Consider the following 17322-nt stretch of genomic DNA (forward strand, 5'->3'; position numbering starts at 1 on the left):
ACAACTATAAATGCAATCAACTAACCAGGGGGAAGGACAGCCATCAGAACTTCAAATCTGAGTCATATAAGTACCTTAGGGAGGGGTTCCGTCGTAATTTCGAACAGTCACTAAGCAACTAGTTGCTAAGTGAGGATTACTTGTATATCCTATTAAAGACCAAAGAACCCAATGCAGCATCGGCTAAAGTCTAAGAGTAGTGAAATAGGTTGAGTAAGAATTTCTAACAGATCATCCCAAAGTCTGCAGAATATCACCGTTTCAAAATATCATAACTTATTTTTTCCCTCTCCAATCTGGGTAATACTGTAACTGGATCAGTAATAAATCAAGTAACATTGTGAGAACATAGAAGTACGTGTGGTCTATCCTGTTTGATGCAAATACCGAAATGCTTTACTTTGGCTTTTGGAGAGATGTGGTTTATAGGCTGAATAAGAGATCCTATGAACAGTATTAACCAATTTGTTTAGGGCAAATCCGCCAAATCTCATTAGATCACCACAAGAGTCCGTTGAATTTATTGTATCATTTTGTACTTTGTCCCGCTTTGATACCTTCTCACTCTGATTGATCATACTACAAACAGAGATAATCTGCCCACTATAAAAAAAGGCATGTACTCACAATATTATCTGATATCCATGTTGCTGTGAGGATCCGCCCTCATTCTACTCATTTGCATCTGTGTTGACAGTTCAAAAGGAACATGTCCTAAAGGGAAAGAGAATAAAGGCAATATAAAATTCTTGGGACTTGGCTCCAGTATTATTTTAGATTTTTAGATTTTCTTTATCGCGCCTTTATTATTTGTATAAATAGCTCAAGGCAATGAACATATCTAATGCTCCTTCTTCCCCCTATTTTCCCCATAACAATTATCCTATGAGGTGGATTGGGTTGAGAGACAAGGAATGGCCTAAGACAGTGTTTCCCAAACTTGACAATTTTAAGGCATGAGGACTTCAACTCCCAGAATTCCACAGCCAGCAACGCTGGCTGTGGAATTCTGGGAGTTGAAGTCCACATGCCTTAAAATTGTCAAGTTTGGGAAACACTGGCCTAAGATCACCAAGCCAGCTTTCATGCCTAAAGTCGAACTAGGGATCACAGTCTCCTGGTTTCTAGTCTGGTGCCTTAATCACTTAGCGCCAGAATGTATTACAAGAAATGTTCATATTTGTGAAAAAGATCATCCTTCATTTTTTTGCTAATCTTCGTCAGCAACTTGGTTATGTACAAAAAGTAACATTTTTATGAAATGAAGCAGAAATACATATGGAATATAGAACATTACATTTCTAAGCTCCAATGGGGATTACTTCCAAATAACTGCCTTAAGCTATGTGCTTTCTTTAAAAACAAAAAAAAACAACCTGTTTACTTTTATGGGTTTCAGAGATTTCTAGAAGAGACTGTAAGATTGCCTGCCCCAATTTGGTGCCTTCTAGATACATTGGAACGAGAACTTCATTATCCCTAGCTTGTATGTCCTTTGGTTAGCCTTGAAGAGAGGTGTAGCCCAGCCTTTGAGGATCTAATCAGGAAAAATAGCACTGTCAAATGTGTAGGATATAATTCTCTTTAACTCCTTAAGCAGCTCTAATGCACTGTTAATAAGGATATGCAGATTAACTTTAAATAAAACTATGTATTCTATCAAAAAACAACACAACAAACTTATGAAACAACTTACGTGTGAAAGTGCACTCCCCATGCCCAGACCATTGATTAGATCAGTGGTTCTCAACCTGTGGGTCAGGACCCCATTTGGGGTCAAATGACCATTTCACGGGGGTCGCCAAACAACGCAGTCCGCCATTTTTCCCCCCTTTTCCTTAGCTGCGCTATTCCCTTTTATTCTATTGGCTTTTGAAAGCCAATAGAATAGACTCTCTTGAATAGAGTCTAATTCTATTGGCTTTCAAAAGCCAATAGGAATTGTCCAGACTGTCTCTGCCCTGCTGAGCCCGCCAAAAGCCCCATTCTGCAAACGGTGATGCACCAGTTGATTAGTCCTTGACTGACGACCGGTTGAGTAGTCTTCAACTTACGACCGGTTGGGGGTCGCGGCATTGAAAAGGTTGAGAACCACTGGATTAGATCAAGAAGCAATAAGCTTTAATTGTATCTTTATCTTTCTATTCGGGCATTTTTCCAACAGCATTTCAAGAGATGACTTTATTCTTGCTTCTGAATATTCATGTTTGCTCCCTCTTGAATCTCAAGGATCTTGCCATGCAAATTAATTTAGAAATGCAACTTTTTTTTATAAGCAACTCAAAGCAGCAAACATATTTAACACTTCTTCTTCCTCCATTTCCCCCCACAACCCTGTGGATTGGGCTGTGAGAAAAGTCACCCAGCTGGCTTTCATGGCTAAGGCAAGACTAGAACTCACGGTCTCCTGGTTTCTATTCATATGCCTGAATCTGGTCTGACAACATGAGTAAAAAGCATGACTGTGTATCCTACTACCATCCCAAAACAAAGGGTCTGTAAGTGGTTCCCACCATTGTTTGACTATGAACACAGAAAAGCTGGAAAACAATGAGGACAGTCCTATCATTCAGGTATTACTCTTTCAGAAATATTACTATATTTCCCACACCTGCAAAATGTAAAGATCCTCAGGAACGAATTCCTCTACTTTCAATCAAGATTAAAAGAATTCAAATAAGCAACTATTTAGCGGTGGAAAATATCAGTCAGACAAAAGGCATGTTAGAAAAAGAAATGCAGTTCTCAGAGACTGGGTGTTGCTACCAACCTCTGACTATAATTCCAGTCACCTGTTGTCAACGCTGCTAACATTGGATGTTCCCGCTTTGACAACTGATGAAAATGCAGCCATTTTCTCTTCTCCTTTACTATGCTTTTTCTTGCTTTTAGAAATCAGGTGCAGCGGGGGGGGGGGGACCCGCTGTGGGAACCCAAGGACAAGCTGATAATGTTTTGGCAGGCTGAGGAGCTGGGGAGAAAGCCCGCACTTTTAACTAATTGTGGAATGTGATTTGTGACAGTTTATTGGGGGTGGGAATTGTACTTTGTTACTTTGTATCCGGGGGAAGGGAATTTAGTTTTGGGGTTCAACTATGTAGTGCCGATACTTTGTTTCCTGAATAAAATGTTCTTTAAGGAAGAATTCTGCCTGGAAGTTCTTTTGATGGGTTTCATCTATTGGAACCATGACACCTGTTTCTTTAGTCTCCATTCTTCATGCAATCTCTTTTATAAAACCAATGAGGGGATGCAGAACACAAAACAATTCCTCAACCCCAATATAACAGAATAACAGAATTGGGAAGGACCTTGGAGGTCTTCTAATCCAACCCCCAGCACAAGCAGGAGACTGTATACCATTTCAGACAAGTGGCTGTTCAGTTTCTTTTAAAAGCCTCCAGTGATGGAGCACCCACAACTTCTGAAGGCAAGTGGTTCCACTGGTTTACTGCTCTCTCTGCCAGAAAATTTCTCCTCAGTTCTAGGTTGCTTCTCTCCTTGATTAGTTTCCATACGTTGCTTTAATCTATATTTGAAACTATAGCAAGGAAATGAGAATGTTAAAATACTACAGAACAGCTTCGAAAGTTCTCAGAATCAAGTTGAATGAGCATCAGATTTGGAAATAAATCAGCTCATCCACACGGCACCCAATAATAGTCAGTAGTTGGTTGTTTAGAGCAGGGGTGTCAAACTTGCAATGTGTTGCAATGTATCATGACTTTTTTTCATTGCCGACAATGGAGTGGGTGCAGTTTTGGCATGACGCATCCGGTCCGTGGGCCAGCAGTTTGACACTCCTGGTTTAGAGAATGATTCAGAAGAGTCCCACATGATTTTCATATAGAGACTCCTCTAGTCATAATAAAAGTAATAAAGGATGTCCCATGAAAATCAATTGGAACGAGAACTTCATTATCCCTAGCTTGTATGTCCTTTGGTTAGCTTTGAAGAGAGGTGTAGCCCAGCCTCTGAGGATCTAATTGGGGAAAAATAGCATTGTCAAATGTGTAGGACATAATTCTCTTTAACTCCTTAAGCAGCTCTAATGCACTGTTAATAAGGATATATGGATTAACTTTAAATAAAAATATGTATTCTATCAAAAAAACATCACAACAAACTTATGAAACAACTTACGCATGAAAGTGCACTCCCCATGCCCAGACTACTGATTAGATCAAGAAGCAATAAGTTTTAATTGTATCTTTATCTTTCTATTCGGGCATGTTTGACACCCCTGGTTTAGAGAATGATTCAGAAGAGTCCCAGCTGATTTTCACATAGGGACTCCTTTAGCCATAATAAAAGTAATAAAGGATGTCCCATGAAAGCCAATAAAAAGCCAAATGTCTCTTAATCTCAGCCTCTGATGACCTTAGATCTAGTTTAACTCATTTGAGATGAACTAAGGTCACTGATGCACTTCCTGAAAACTTGAAGACTTGACTGATATGCGAAAATCTTCAGATCCTCCACTTTTAGAAAGGATCAGACCTAAGCAATAATTGGTCTATGATTTTTTGTGCAATAAGAAGTTTTCAAAACATATGGTTTTTGGAAACAATTATTATGAAAAGAACACACAACCCAGAAAAGACTTTCCTCCTCCTCGTCTTCCTCTTCCTCCTCTCCTCCTCCTCCTCCTCCTCCATCATCGTCATCATTTATAATCTGTATTATATTTTACTCTGCAACCCATATTTTTACTTCAAAGTTTTTATAATGTTATATTAGCATTAACCAAAACCTGATATTCAGAATAGCGAAGTGAGAGACGAAAAAAGGCTTGATTAACTAGTATTTTTCCAGTGCTAGATAATATACTACAGACTTCATTTTATGTAACTTCTGAAGAGCTTTTAATCTATTTCAGGTCACTGTGAGAATGTCCTCACTTGGATGGGTTAGCTTTTCTGATGAACTTTCGTAGTTTTGCTGGAGGCAGATATCCCCGAGTTGTTGACAAATTGCAGAAGCTCACGTGGGGCACCCAAAAAGAGGATCAAAAAAAGGGGGAAGATGGTGGATATAACCATGCAGTTGAAGGCTCACATCTTTAATGTACACACAATGCATGTTTAAAAGGAACTTTCATCAATTGGTTGTGTTCACTATCTTGACCTCTCTGATCCCTCCATGAACATCCCTGTCTTTTCTCCATGTCATCCTTCCAAAGAGACCGAAGAATTTGAGGAACAGCTTAAATACTGTTCCAGTTTTAACATTATTTAACACTGTTATTTCTGTTAGGGACGTTAGTAGGTGTCAGCTCCTAACTTTGACTATTCTTTTAAAAAAAAGTGTTAAGCAGGATCAAGCTAGCTTATTCTTTGGATGAGTGTGTGTGCCAGGAAATCCAAGGATTGTAGGCTGCACTGAGAAACCCCAAAACATCACAAGAAGAGAAAGGCAAACCTGTTGGAGATTGTTGCTAAAAATCTGGCATGGTAGATCAATCCTGATTTGAGACTTTGAACCAGTCTTGACTCCTGGTGACTTCCTGAACTAATCTCTCCAGTTTTCTTGGCAACATTTTCAGAAGTGGCTTTCTACTGCCTCCTTCCTGGGGCTGAGAGAAAATGACAGGCCCAAAGTCACCCAGCTGGCTTTGTGTTAAGGCAGGACTAAAATCCAGTGTCTTCTTGTTTCTAGCCTTATGCTTAACTACTACTCTAACCACCCTTCGTTATTACACCGTTTGGAATATTTGAATTTCTATATTAAAAAAAATGAGCAGACCTTTTGAATAATTTACCTAGACATATAATAATAAATAATAATGATAAAGTTGGAAGGGACCTTGGAGGTCATCTAGTCCAACCCCCTGCTCAGGCAGGAAACCCTATACCATTTTGGACAAATGGCTGTCCAGTTTCTTCTTAAAAACTTCCAGTGTTGGAGCATTCACCGCTTCTGGAGGCAGGTTGTATATGAATGCAGGTAAGCATGTTTCTATGCATGAAGGCCAAGATTTTGTGTATTCTGTCCTGCTATGTGCCAGCGTTGCATTTCAAAAGGCAACTGGATTTTCTTGGGGTTTTTTCCTTGAAATTTTTTCACTTCTCATCCAAGAAGCTTCTGAACTGAATGAAGAAACGTCTTGGATGAGAAGTGAAATCTTTTCAAGGAAAAAGCCAAGAATTGAAAAATACCCTTGGGACAACCATGATCTGGATAATTGAGAATCTCCAAAGTCATCTACCCTGCTATGTTTCACACTATCCTGTTGTGAGAAGGAAAGCCTATTGGGCATGGGTCTGAAAAATTGTCACCATGAGCCCACTAGGTGGCCCTGTGGAGCCATCCATGGAGCCTGACAGAGTGCGGAGGTGGGGGGGGGGGGAAACTTCCCAGGAAAAGTGGCAACTACCATTAAGGTGAGCCTATCTACTTGTAGCTGGCCCAACCCCTTTAGAGCTAGTAGCAAGCAGTTGATTGGGAGAGAACTGGTTTCACCACTTCTCTGCCGTACTCTTTCATCATAAGTCAGGGCCAGGCAGGTAGCTTTTGCAATGCAGGAATCTCCGTCAGTCCTTTGGTTCTGGTGAAAGTCTCACATCAAGGGCACCAGGCGAGCACCTCAATGTCCCAGGCCTGTGGCCACCAAGCTGAGAGACTTGTCGAGTGACGGCAGGCACTGAGCCTCAGAGCCAGGGTCTGGGTGCAGGATTGCCTCCACGGGAAATGGAGCTGAGATTCCTTGACAGAAAAGCTGCTCTATCTCTGGAGCTGCTGTTTCTGTTCTCTGTTTCCTTTCTGCAAGGGATACCTGCTAAAGAAGGTAAGGGCAGCTGGGGAGAAGGGAAAGATAATCAGGTTTCAAAATTTGGCGGAGCTGCAAAACATTCTTGGAATGTTGCAAGAGGGAAGTTTTAGATCCTGAAAACTGAAAATGCCAGACAAAAGGAGAACATACTTCGCAAGGAGGACCTGTTACCTTGAAAAACATACAAAGTGGCAGCATGCACAAGGGTTGAAGTTTGGGGAGGAGGGCTGGGGGATTGGGAAATGTTGTCCTCGGAATTTTTTTACACAAAGATGAAGCCTGAATCTGCCAAACTTTACTTAAGGTTTGCTTGTCAGCAGCGTCCAATGATCAGCCTGGATTTGCTGCCCTCTCAATGTATGAAACAGCCCTAGCTTTGGAAGACAATGAGGAGCCTGACAAGAAAGCTGGATTAGTCACGCTCCATCTTTGCCCACTGTGAAGTTAACTACCCTGCTGAAAAGCAGGACGAAGGTGGGCCCTGGCACTTCCAATAGCTGGAAAATCTTTGCAGGTGACACATAATAGCCCTGGAGCTCTGGATTTCCGGGAAGCTTTGGTTGGCTTCCGGATTATAAGGTTGTTTTTCAAAGGATCTTTTTTTTTTAATGAGATTATTTGGTAACTGAAATCTCCTTGGTAAGAAAGCAATAATGCTATGAGTCAAATGAACTTTATAAAGTTGATTACATTAACATCTTAATAGAAACAGGAATCGGGTACCTTTGGCTTGTCTGGAGCAGGCACGGTTCGGCTGTAACTCGTAATTTCTCTGTTGGTTCACAATTGCACACCTCCACCCCCTCTCCTGATACAGTACAGCAGGCATGTAATTTTTTTAATGGTATCTATAAGACTTGCTGGGCACATTATCTATAATTAATAGAAGCAAAATTAGGCTTGTCTGAATTAGCTCCTGTAAAAAAAAAATTACTAGTACATACTGTTAGCAGAAGTTAAAAATATCTTTGTTGTTGTAGAGCATTAGTAAATTCCTTCTTTGCAATGGATATACACTCCAATACCCAAACTTCAAATAACTCTGGTCACCAAAACCCAACCTCAGTTAGCATTATTTAGTGGCTGAGGCTGTTTCAAACTCAGGGGTGCCCAACCTTAGTAACTTTAAAACATGTGGATTTCCACTCCCAGAATTCCCCAGACAGCATGGCTGGCTGGGGAATTCTGGGAGTTGATGTCCGCAAGTCTTAAAGTTGCCAAGATAGGACACCCGTGTTCTAAATTATTGCAGAATCCCTTTCTACCTAGCTTCTTATCCTTACTTACGAGCATCTGACTTTTCATTTTCTATGTTAAAAACAGAGCTAATGGCTCCAAACTGGGATGGAAAATACGCATGTCTTGCAAATGGTCTACAAATGAATTGTGATGTTTTTTGCATTTCTGCAATGATAGGTCATGGGTGGCTTTACATACTGAAAAATTCTTAAGAGAGTCCTTCTGTTTGTTTGCTTCCTTGCTTCACCTACCATAAACCAGCTCAGACCTAATGTAGTGACTCCCATAATAAAGTTAAATATTGTATTGGTTCAGAGATTTCACACATGCTAACTAGGAGAGGAATCTGCAACATCTCACTAATAACCAATTCCACTAATCACCATGCCTGATTAGAATAATTTTACTTAGAATACTTTGGTTTAAGTAGTTTATGTGATTGGTTGAACTTGACACTGTAGCTTTAGGTAAACAACAGAATGGACAGGAATGGCCTTTAACCTCCAATTATTGAAAGACCGACAGTGACCTGGGGTAGAATCCTATGTTTAAATATAGCAGCCAGTTATAAATGTCTGAACTGAATGAACACATGCCACCAGCAGATTCAAGATTCATAAGTTACATTTAAAAAAACCAACAGTTTAAAATTCTAGTACTTTCAATAATGTCTCATATTCCAGGAAAACCTTTTCCCATTATAATGCTTTTCTATGTAGTCTCAGCTTCTGATTAGATGACACTTTCTCCTTGCAGAACTTAGCCATATTGATGACACTGACAAATCATGAGTTCACAATATGACCTTTTATTTCTCCCAAATTTAAGGGCAATTGCCCTGAAACTCCTCATCTGGCCATAATTAAGAAAATTATATAATTTGAGCTGATGCTCTCTTCTTGGCACCTGCGTACCAGCTTACCTGCAGCCACTTTGGTAAGGATGTTACCTGCTCAGGACTTAAGGAATTGAGTTCCCTTGCTCACACCTAAAGAGGTACTGTGTGAGTAAAGGGAGATAGGGCCAGGCCCCCAATTCTTCCTGCCAAGTTGCATACTTCCCTCTCTCTAGTATCCATTCTTTGGTTTTAAATTTCATAGCACAAAAATGGAAGGAACTAGATATTCTACTTTTAAGAAAATAACTTGCACCTATTAATCATTTCAAAGCAGATTTGCTACGGTTCTCTTCTGCCACCTCCATCAGTCTTTATCCAACCAGTGTGTATTCAGACATTCATCTCTTCTGCTAAGGTTTTACTCATTGTATAATTAGAAAAAAGCTCTCAAAGTATTCTTGTGTCTAACTTTCCCTAATGGACCACACTTGTAAGCATTTTTGAATGCAGCCGTCTGTAGGAGACATTTTTATCTATAAATTTTAAGCCAAGAAATATAGGCATTAGCAAACTCTGAATTTACGTGTCTATTTGTACCATGATATATTATTTCCCAGAATGCATTGTTTCACTTGGAGGGAATCCAGGATGAATTTCTTTCACATTCTTAGCATATGTATTGCATAATTTAAGTTTTAGTTTCATTCCTAGCATTCATATCCAGTTACAAGAATTCTTACAATAGGGCTGCAATCCAAACTTGTATCCACATGAATTGCTATAGTTAAGAGGCTGGATTTAAGTATTGTATTCCAACATAAGATTTTTTTCAGATTTGGAGTTTATAACTAACATTTTAGTCATTTTTTTATTCTTTAGAAATGCTATTTGAAAATGTTATTAGCATTATTTCAGTATAGTTAGTGACTCCCTGTGTATATTTTTTTATTAAATTTGTATGCTACCCAACATATGAAGGAGTCTCATGCAATGAAAATATTAACTTTTCACATTCATTGGTTGATGACGTCCAGTCTGAATTACTTAAGAAAATAAAGTTTCCCAAGATAATTAAGTTTTTCTAATATATCTTTAACCAGAAGAACCTATATTGTCATCTTAACAATCAAGCATAGGGCAGACTATGGTGTAGCTACACAGAAGGATCCATAGTAACATGTAATACTGAGAGGTCTGTCGGAGATCCTTGGTGAGATAATATTGGTTAGTGCTTAGGATGCCTCTTTATTATCTATGACATCTCATTGATGTATAGATGTTCCAACCTTTTTAAAAAAATATGATTACCTTTGGTTTTCGCAATAGGAAGATAAGATAAGTCTTCAGAGAGACATGACAGCAGCTGGGAGACTGGAGGGAATTAGTACTTCTGTCATGCCTTCACAGCATGTTCTCATTTTAAAGCCTTCACTCACTTGTGGGAAATATTTCATGACTGAAATTCCTGATGGAAAAGTGGGTCTTAGAGAGGAATGAGGAAGCAGGGAAGTAAAAGCAAAAATGAGAGCATGTACAAATAATATAATAATAATGCCTTTATCCTGTTAGTATTAATTTTTTAAATGTTTCAGGCCACACAAGGACATAAATTAAAGGAGCTGCATTTTTTTTCCTGGGATGGTGCACTGATACAACTGCTTTAAAGAGATCCCTGCTGCCTCACAATCCCAGAAATAGATGCAGTTGCTTGAATGGTTACTTAAAGCACTACATATGTAACCTCATGCACTCCAAAGCACTTTTTTAAAAACTGGGTGCATAGTACTGTACTACACAGTTCTAATGCTTAGCATAAGATTGATTTTAAGATATTCTAGAATGTATAAAGATGTTCCAAATTTATGTTGGAAATGTGGAAAAACATTAATGGGTCATTTTATCATCTAGAATATTTGGGGTTTGAATATATAAAGAAATTTAAAAGTTAATTGAAACTCACCATGAACCACTGAGTCTTTCCTTCGTCTTTCCATGTTCTCATTCCAACTCCTGATCTGTCCCATTCCTTCCTTGATTTCCTTAATACTTGGACTGTGACAGCAGCTCAAACGTGATATTGTTTCCGTGGAGTAAAGAGGAGGGGAGATGTTTCTTCTACCCCTTGTTGGTGCCAGGAAGAGGAGAGGAGAGTGCTGGGTGTAGAAGAAAGAATCTAGAGCAGAATTGATTTAAAAAGGAAAAGAGAAGATGGAGTAAGAACTAAGAAGTTAAGCCCAACAGTATGGGCTTCTCTTTCCCCACCACCAATACAGCATGGAATATAAAGATGAGCCCTTAGAAAAGTCAACTGAAGTTGCAAAGACCTATTTGTATGATTTTTAGATACAACTATTCCATGGAAGAGAAGGGTGTAGAAGGCTGTAGAAGGGTGGTTCCTATTACAATGTTTAAAGTATGTTTTATATTAATCCCAAATTCAACTTTGCAAACTCTCTGCTATTTATAGATGGATTGGTTTGATTTTGGGTATGCTGAATATGCAGAATCCCAAAATTGAACATGAGAATTCCATCACTCAAGGTCAAAAGGGAGCAGAAAGAAAGCAAGGACTACATTTTAACTTTGAAACTCTCTTAAACATCATGAAGCTTCTTGGATTTAAGTTTGATTCACACTCAATCTTTTTACCCATGTAGCAGAACAAACAATTCAGTTATTTGTTGTCTAGATTTAAGACAAAAACGTTTATGAGTGTACAGACTTTCTTTGACTTACAGAGGTTTTTTTTTTCTTTCTTACAGTCTACTAGCCGATCGGGTCTGCTTTTAGTTTAGTTTCCTGAACCTGTACTAATTAACTGGCACTTTGGGTAATTTCCACTTGTCCCTTTTCATGCTTTTGCTAGCTTAAAATGAAATAAATAGTGACATGGTGTTCATTTTTAGAATGCAAAATCTAAACAGGTGGTTGTTGGTTTCTTTTTTTAATTACTCAGATTTATGATGCATGAATCCCTGGAACTGCCTTGATTTTGAAAGATGTTAGATTATGAAATCTAATAAATCAGCTGTAACCTAATAGCCCCAAGGAAATAGTTCCCTGCAAGCAAGGGAAGATGAGCTAACCAAGATTCATGGTTGTTATTCTTTTAACCAAGTGACAAAGAAGCTAAGGAGGGGAAGGGAGGAGATGAACCTCCATGATCCAAATTTCATTTTCTTTGTTCCTTGGAATGGAGTAAAACAAAATTGGTCCTTGCATCCTTCATTGGAACAGTGGGAGGAAAACTCAACAAAATAAATTGAAACAACAGCAAGAAAAATATCAAAGTTCTTTCCCTCCCTCCCTTCCTACTCCTCCTCTATAACTCCATAGAATATTCTGCAAATATTGATTTCGTCAGCTGTCCAATGCCCTCAAGTATTAGTTATAGTATTACAGTGTGGGAGATGCAGAGTCATCAGATGTCGAATAATGTGAAGAATGGCTTTCTTTAACAGTTTAATTTTCTCAAATTAACAAAGAAGATGGATGGTCTCAAGCAACTTTTAAACCAATTTATTAAAAAGGTATGATTAGATCCTTCCAATTATAGTTCCATCTGTGGCTGGTAATTTATACGTTAGTTATCTTAATGGGAATTTGGTTTCTTGGCTGAATGTCAAAAATGCGCTAGGCCCAAGCAAGTTGGATTAGGACAAGCAGTTCAACAGTCGACTACTGTTAGATCTCTGGCAAAAAAATACATAGCATCTCCTGGCCAAAATTCTTTTATTCTCTCTCAAGGGAATTTGGGCTTAAATTTAGCATTACTTCCAAGACTTCTCTTTTTAATTATCTCTCTTTATCTAGAATCTACTATTAGAGTGAGTTGTGAAAAGAAGATAATTTGATTCACCCTATATTTGTCACAAAAGGGCTTCATTGTTAATAATTAGTAGTAATTAGTAATTTTTACCCCAGATTTCCTTTCTCCAAAATTGGAAAACATAAAACTCCAACATTTAGACTTCCATTGTTCCAATGTGCAAATATTATTTCCCTTCTTTCTCTAACAAATATATACCTGAAAGGATATACTATGTGCATTCATGAATTATTATTCCAGCATTTATTTTACTGATAATTTTGGTGAATCTAAAGTAAAGAACAATATTTATAGCTCAGGACTAAAATGAGGGGATACATTAGCACCAAGCACCAAGTGTCCCTCAGTAAATTTAAAATAATGTTTTTTTCCTTTAAAAAATAAGCATATGTTTATATAAAAGGTTCATTAGAGAACAGCCCATGGAACAAAACCAACCATTCAAAGATTTGGGAATTATGTGAGAATAATTTCAATTCAATATATTTAATAATGTTCTTTTTCTTGGGTTGCCTATAGAATTTATGCAGTTCTCAATTCATCCCTACTAGTGTCAAGGCCATTACTCTTTTTTTTTTTTTCTTATCAAGGTTGGAGAGTTTCTTTTAGTTTCTGCACAGATATTTAAAGCTAAAGACTTACTCCATTAGGTGGCCTTGCCACTATGGATTGGGGATTTAATTCAAATTTGGAATAAGATATCTCTAGTTTTTTCCCCATTCCATTCTTTGGATGTCTGAATTTATTATTTTGTTGCCGAGAGGCTGGTTTTCTTTCTCCCAAATGTAGATACATAGGGCTTGATATGCATAAGTCTTGTGGTTATATTAGAGAAGATTATATTAGGTTATATTAGAGAAGAGAGCTACCATTGCACCTGCTTAAGCTCAGAATTGCCATGTTTAAGTCTTTGGCTTGGTTTCTTCTCTCTGCATGTGTATTACCAAACAGGAAACGTTCTTGATCTGTTTATCACAAATATTGACTTCCAATATTCTTAGTGGCTCATGGATTTGTCCCAGTTTCCATTGTACAGGTAGTCCTCAAGTTACAACCCTAACCGAGCCAGGCAATGACAGTCCCAAGTAAAGCAAATGACCACATGACCAGATCCAATTTTAAAACCTTTTTCACCTTGGTCATTAAGTGAATGCAATGATTGTTAGGAGAACATTAAGTGAACATGGAGGTTGTTAAGCAAATGTGGTGGTCATTAAGTGAGTGCAACAGTTTTTAAGCAAAGCCATTGTTCACTATGGGGCATAGAACACAGCAAACAGCCATAAATGCAGACCAATGTTTGAATGCCCAAACTGCAATTATGTGACCACATGGGAGGGGGCAACATCAGAACTACAAAGTCAGGTCATAAGTACATTTGGGGGGGAATCTGTTGTAATTTTGAACAGTTGCTGAGCATCCAGTGGTAAATTGAGGATTACCTTTAGCCCTTAATAATGGATACCAAGGACAGGATAATTACTTGAACAACTCTTAATCTGCTGTTTTTTGAAGTACCAGATTTAGTTTTATCCCCCTTGCCTTACTAATTAGTCACTATCAGAAAATATTACATGATAGCTGCCTTTGCCGTTATAACTATTTGGGTTTATTTGCAGATCTTTGACTGTATAATTACATTTTATTAACATAATCATTAGGTCTGCGCTATCTACAATTGCAAATGTTATAGGAACAAATAGAACATAGAATCATAGGGCTATAAGGGACCTTGGAGGTCTTCTAGTCCAACCCTCTGTTCAAGGCAGGAGACTTTATCCCGGGCAAATGGCTGTCCAGTCTATTTTTGAACACCTCCAGTGATGGAGCACCCACAATTCCAGGATGCAAGCTATTCCATTGATTAATTGTTCTCCCTGACAGAACATTTCTCTTTACCTTTAGATTGGATCTCTCTTTAACAAGCTTCCACCCATTTCTTCTTGCCCTGCCCTGCCCTCCGGTGCTTAAGAGACCTGTCACTTCTTAAAAAATCCTAAGGATCATGCTGACCAAACTCCTAGAGCTATATTTTGTTTCCAGGATTGCCTCTGAATAGCAATCAATGGGAACTCAAGCAGGAAGGTTACTTTACTTCCACGTAATGCTTATGGACTTCCTTGAAAGCATCTCTTTGATCTCTGGAGAGAAGAGACCTCTGGACCTTGTAAGCTTTTGGTGTGATTCTTCATTACTTGTTTCAGGCGAGGTTGGTATGAATTTCAAGTTTTTGATGGCTGACTCAATTTTTTTTTTTTCTTATTCTTCTTTTCAGTTAACCTTCTGGACACAAGCACTTCTCAGAATGAGCTAGGCTGGTTGCCAGACCCTCCAGATTCAGGGGTAAGTAGAAATCACAAAAAAATATAATGCAGGGCTTTTCAACCTTTTCACCCATTGTACCACTTTTAGGATTTGGCAACATCCGAATACCACCAGTCGCCTAGCAAGGTGTCAAAAACTTGATGACCCAAAAAAAAAAAAAAAGGAAAAAAGTGATAAAGTACAGGTAGTCCTCGACTTACAACAGTTTGCTTGGTGACTGTTTGAAGTTACAATGGCACCGAAAAAAGTGCCCCCCAAGCCACAGCCGAGCGAGACACCTGCCTGCCCGCCCGGCCACACTCTTCCTCCTGTCCGAGGTTTTCATTGTTGTGAGCATTTCTGTTGAGGATTGGCAGCAGGGGTGGGGTGGGGGGTGTCTGGTTTTTATTTCCCCCCCCTCTGCTGGGTGATTGCAGTAGGTTTTGGTCACTTCACATGACCCTGGGACACTGTGACCGTCATAAATATGAATCAGTTGCCAAGCATCTGAATGTAAATCACAAAACCCTGGAGATGCTGCAACATTCCAGCTGATCGGCGTTGCTTCTGGGCTCAGCAGAAGCACCAGGATCAGCGCCAAGCTCCAGCTGGAGTCTGGCACTGATCCTGGCGCTTCCACTGAGCCCTGATAGCCCAGAAGATGCGCTGATCAGCTGGAAAGCGGCACTGATCCTGGCGCTTCCGCTGAGCCCTGACAGCCCTGCAGCTCCAGCCATTTCTCGCTCAGGCTTGTGCGGTGCTGCCACCGGTTCAGCTCATTCCCTTCCCCCGCTACCACTTTTCTAGGATGGTCGTGTACCACCTGCCAGGTGCCAATATACCAGGTGCCAATATACCCGTACCACTGGTTGAAAAGCCCTGCTATAATGCAATAGGTCTTGGAGTATAGAGCTGAATTTTCAATGGCAGCTAGGAAATCTCTGCTAGAGATTAGCTGGTTTACTTAATGTCAAAGAGAAATACCTAGCTGTTTGTGTTGCTCTGATGCTTAGCTCCTAGAAAGAGCAAAGTACCCTGACAAATGAGGGTCAATGGAAGCAGAGGCCTTGGAAAAGTTGAATAGGGATTGAAAAGACAGTAAAGGGTGCTGGAAAGCCTGACATTTTAAATGATTTTAAAAGGGGATACTCCAGAAGAAAAAACAAAAGCAAAGATTTAGAGGTGAAGACAGGAATAAAAACACTTGGAAAATGGGCAGAAAGATCTGTCACCAAGAATCTCCCCTTTTTTAACACTTCCTCTCCAGAGGCAAACATTTTTTGCTGAACTTCACCTTATTGATATGAGTATAATTTTGTTAATACACATTACTTTCTGTGTGGTGTTCTAATCTGTGAGATAATCCATAGGTTGCTTCTTGGATAGATTTTGCTGATTTTCTGATATCTGGTCATTTCTTGTTCTTTTCCTTCTTTTATTGTTTTTTCTTTTCTTTTTTCTTTTCTTTTTTTGTTCCCTTTTTATCTAGCTTTGCTTGCTGGTTTATTTTTTATCCTGTTTCAACAACAAGCCCATTTATGAACTATATATTAACTGACCAAGCTTTATTTCTTAGTGCAAAAACTCTTATGCTGCAGTACTAAAGTTTCTAATTCTGCAATGGGTCATCAGTATTTAAGACATTTGCTAGATGAGACCCTTGATCAGATTATAGTCTCTCCCTCCCTCCCCCACCTCTCTCTCTCCCTCCCTCCCTCCCCCACCTCTCTCTCTTCCTTTATGGCTTTATGGAAGACTACCTTGCTGTACTTTGCAATTCTTTGGAATGCACTGTACATTTCAGTTGCCTCTGGGGAACTGTCACACATGTCAGTTTTTTTGATCTTCCTGCAGTGCTTTAAATATTCTGAATTTCTGCCATTTGCTGCCTCCAGTTTATGGGAGAAATTCTCCCTGCCCCCATCCATACAAAAGAATGGATTTTTTCCCCCATTCTTAGGAAAATGAATGCTGCTGTCCTGTTTTTGTGTTTTCATGTTTTTAATAGTTTTATTTTTTAATTTTTTCAATTATTTTGGGCATTCATTTTTGGTTGATTAGGTATTTGTTTTATGGATTTTTAACTTTGTAAGCAGCCTAGAGGCATAGTAGTGAGATGGGTGGCTATATAAAGTGAATGAATGAATGAATGAATGAATGAATGAATGAATGAATGAAAAAAGGTTTACAGAGGCTGTTTCCTGAAATCATAATTCCAGAATTTCTAATTGGTCAATTGAACATCATTTATTCATTTTCATTTTGTAGTTGTAAAATACAGTCAAATGAAAAATCATTAAAAACACTACAAGATGCCTAAAATGTATTTCAATCCCCTTT

At 38.9% G+C, this 17322-nt stretch overlaps 1 protein-coding gene across 4 annotated transcripts in view; it reads left to right on the forward strand.

Moving 5' to 3' along the window:
- The first annotated feature begins 6458 nt into the window (after positions 1 to 6458).
- The window catches only part of EPHA1 (EPH receptor A1), a 70943-nt gene continuing 60079 nt past the window's right edge, over positions 6459 to 17322 (forward strand). For 3 of the 4 annotated variants that reach the window (XM_039338669.1, XM_039338671.1, XM_039338672.1), the window contains exons 1-2: positions 6459 to 6787; positions 14954 to 15021. In XM_039338669.1, coding sequence (XP_039194603.1) covers positions 6691 to 6787; positions 14954 to 15021 — 165 coding nt within the window. In that variant the 5' untranslated portion in view covers positions 6459 to 6690. The remainder of the gene's footprint in view (positions 6788 to 14953; positions 15022 to 17322) is intronic. The other variant, XM_039338670.1, reaches the window with a different exon arrangement.

The sequence above is a fragment of the Crotalus tigris genome, unplaced genomic scaffold (assembly GCF_016545835.1).
Source record: "Crotalus tigris isolate CLP2741 ecotype Arizona unplaced genomic scaffold, ASM1654583v1 scf7180000017716.2861928, whole genome shotgun sequence".
NCBI lineage: Eukaryota > Metazoa > Chordata > Lepidosauria > Squamata > Viperidae > Crotalus > Crotalus tigris.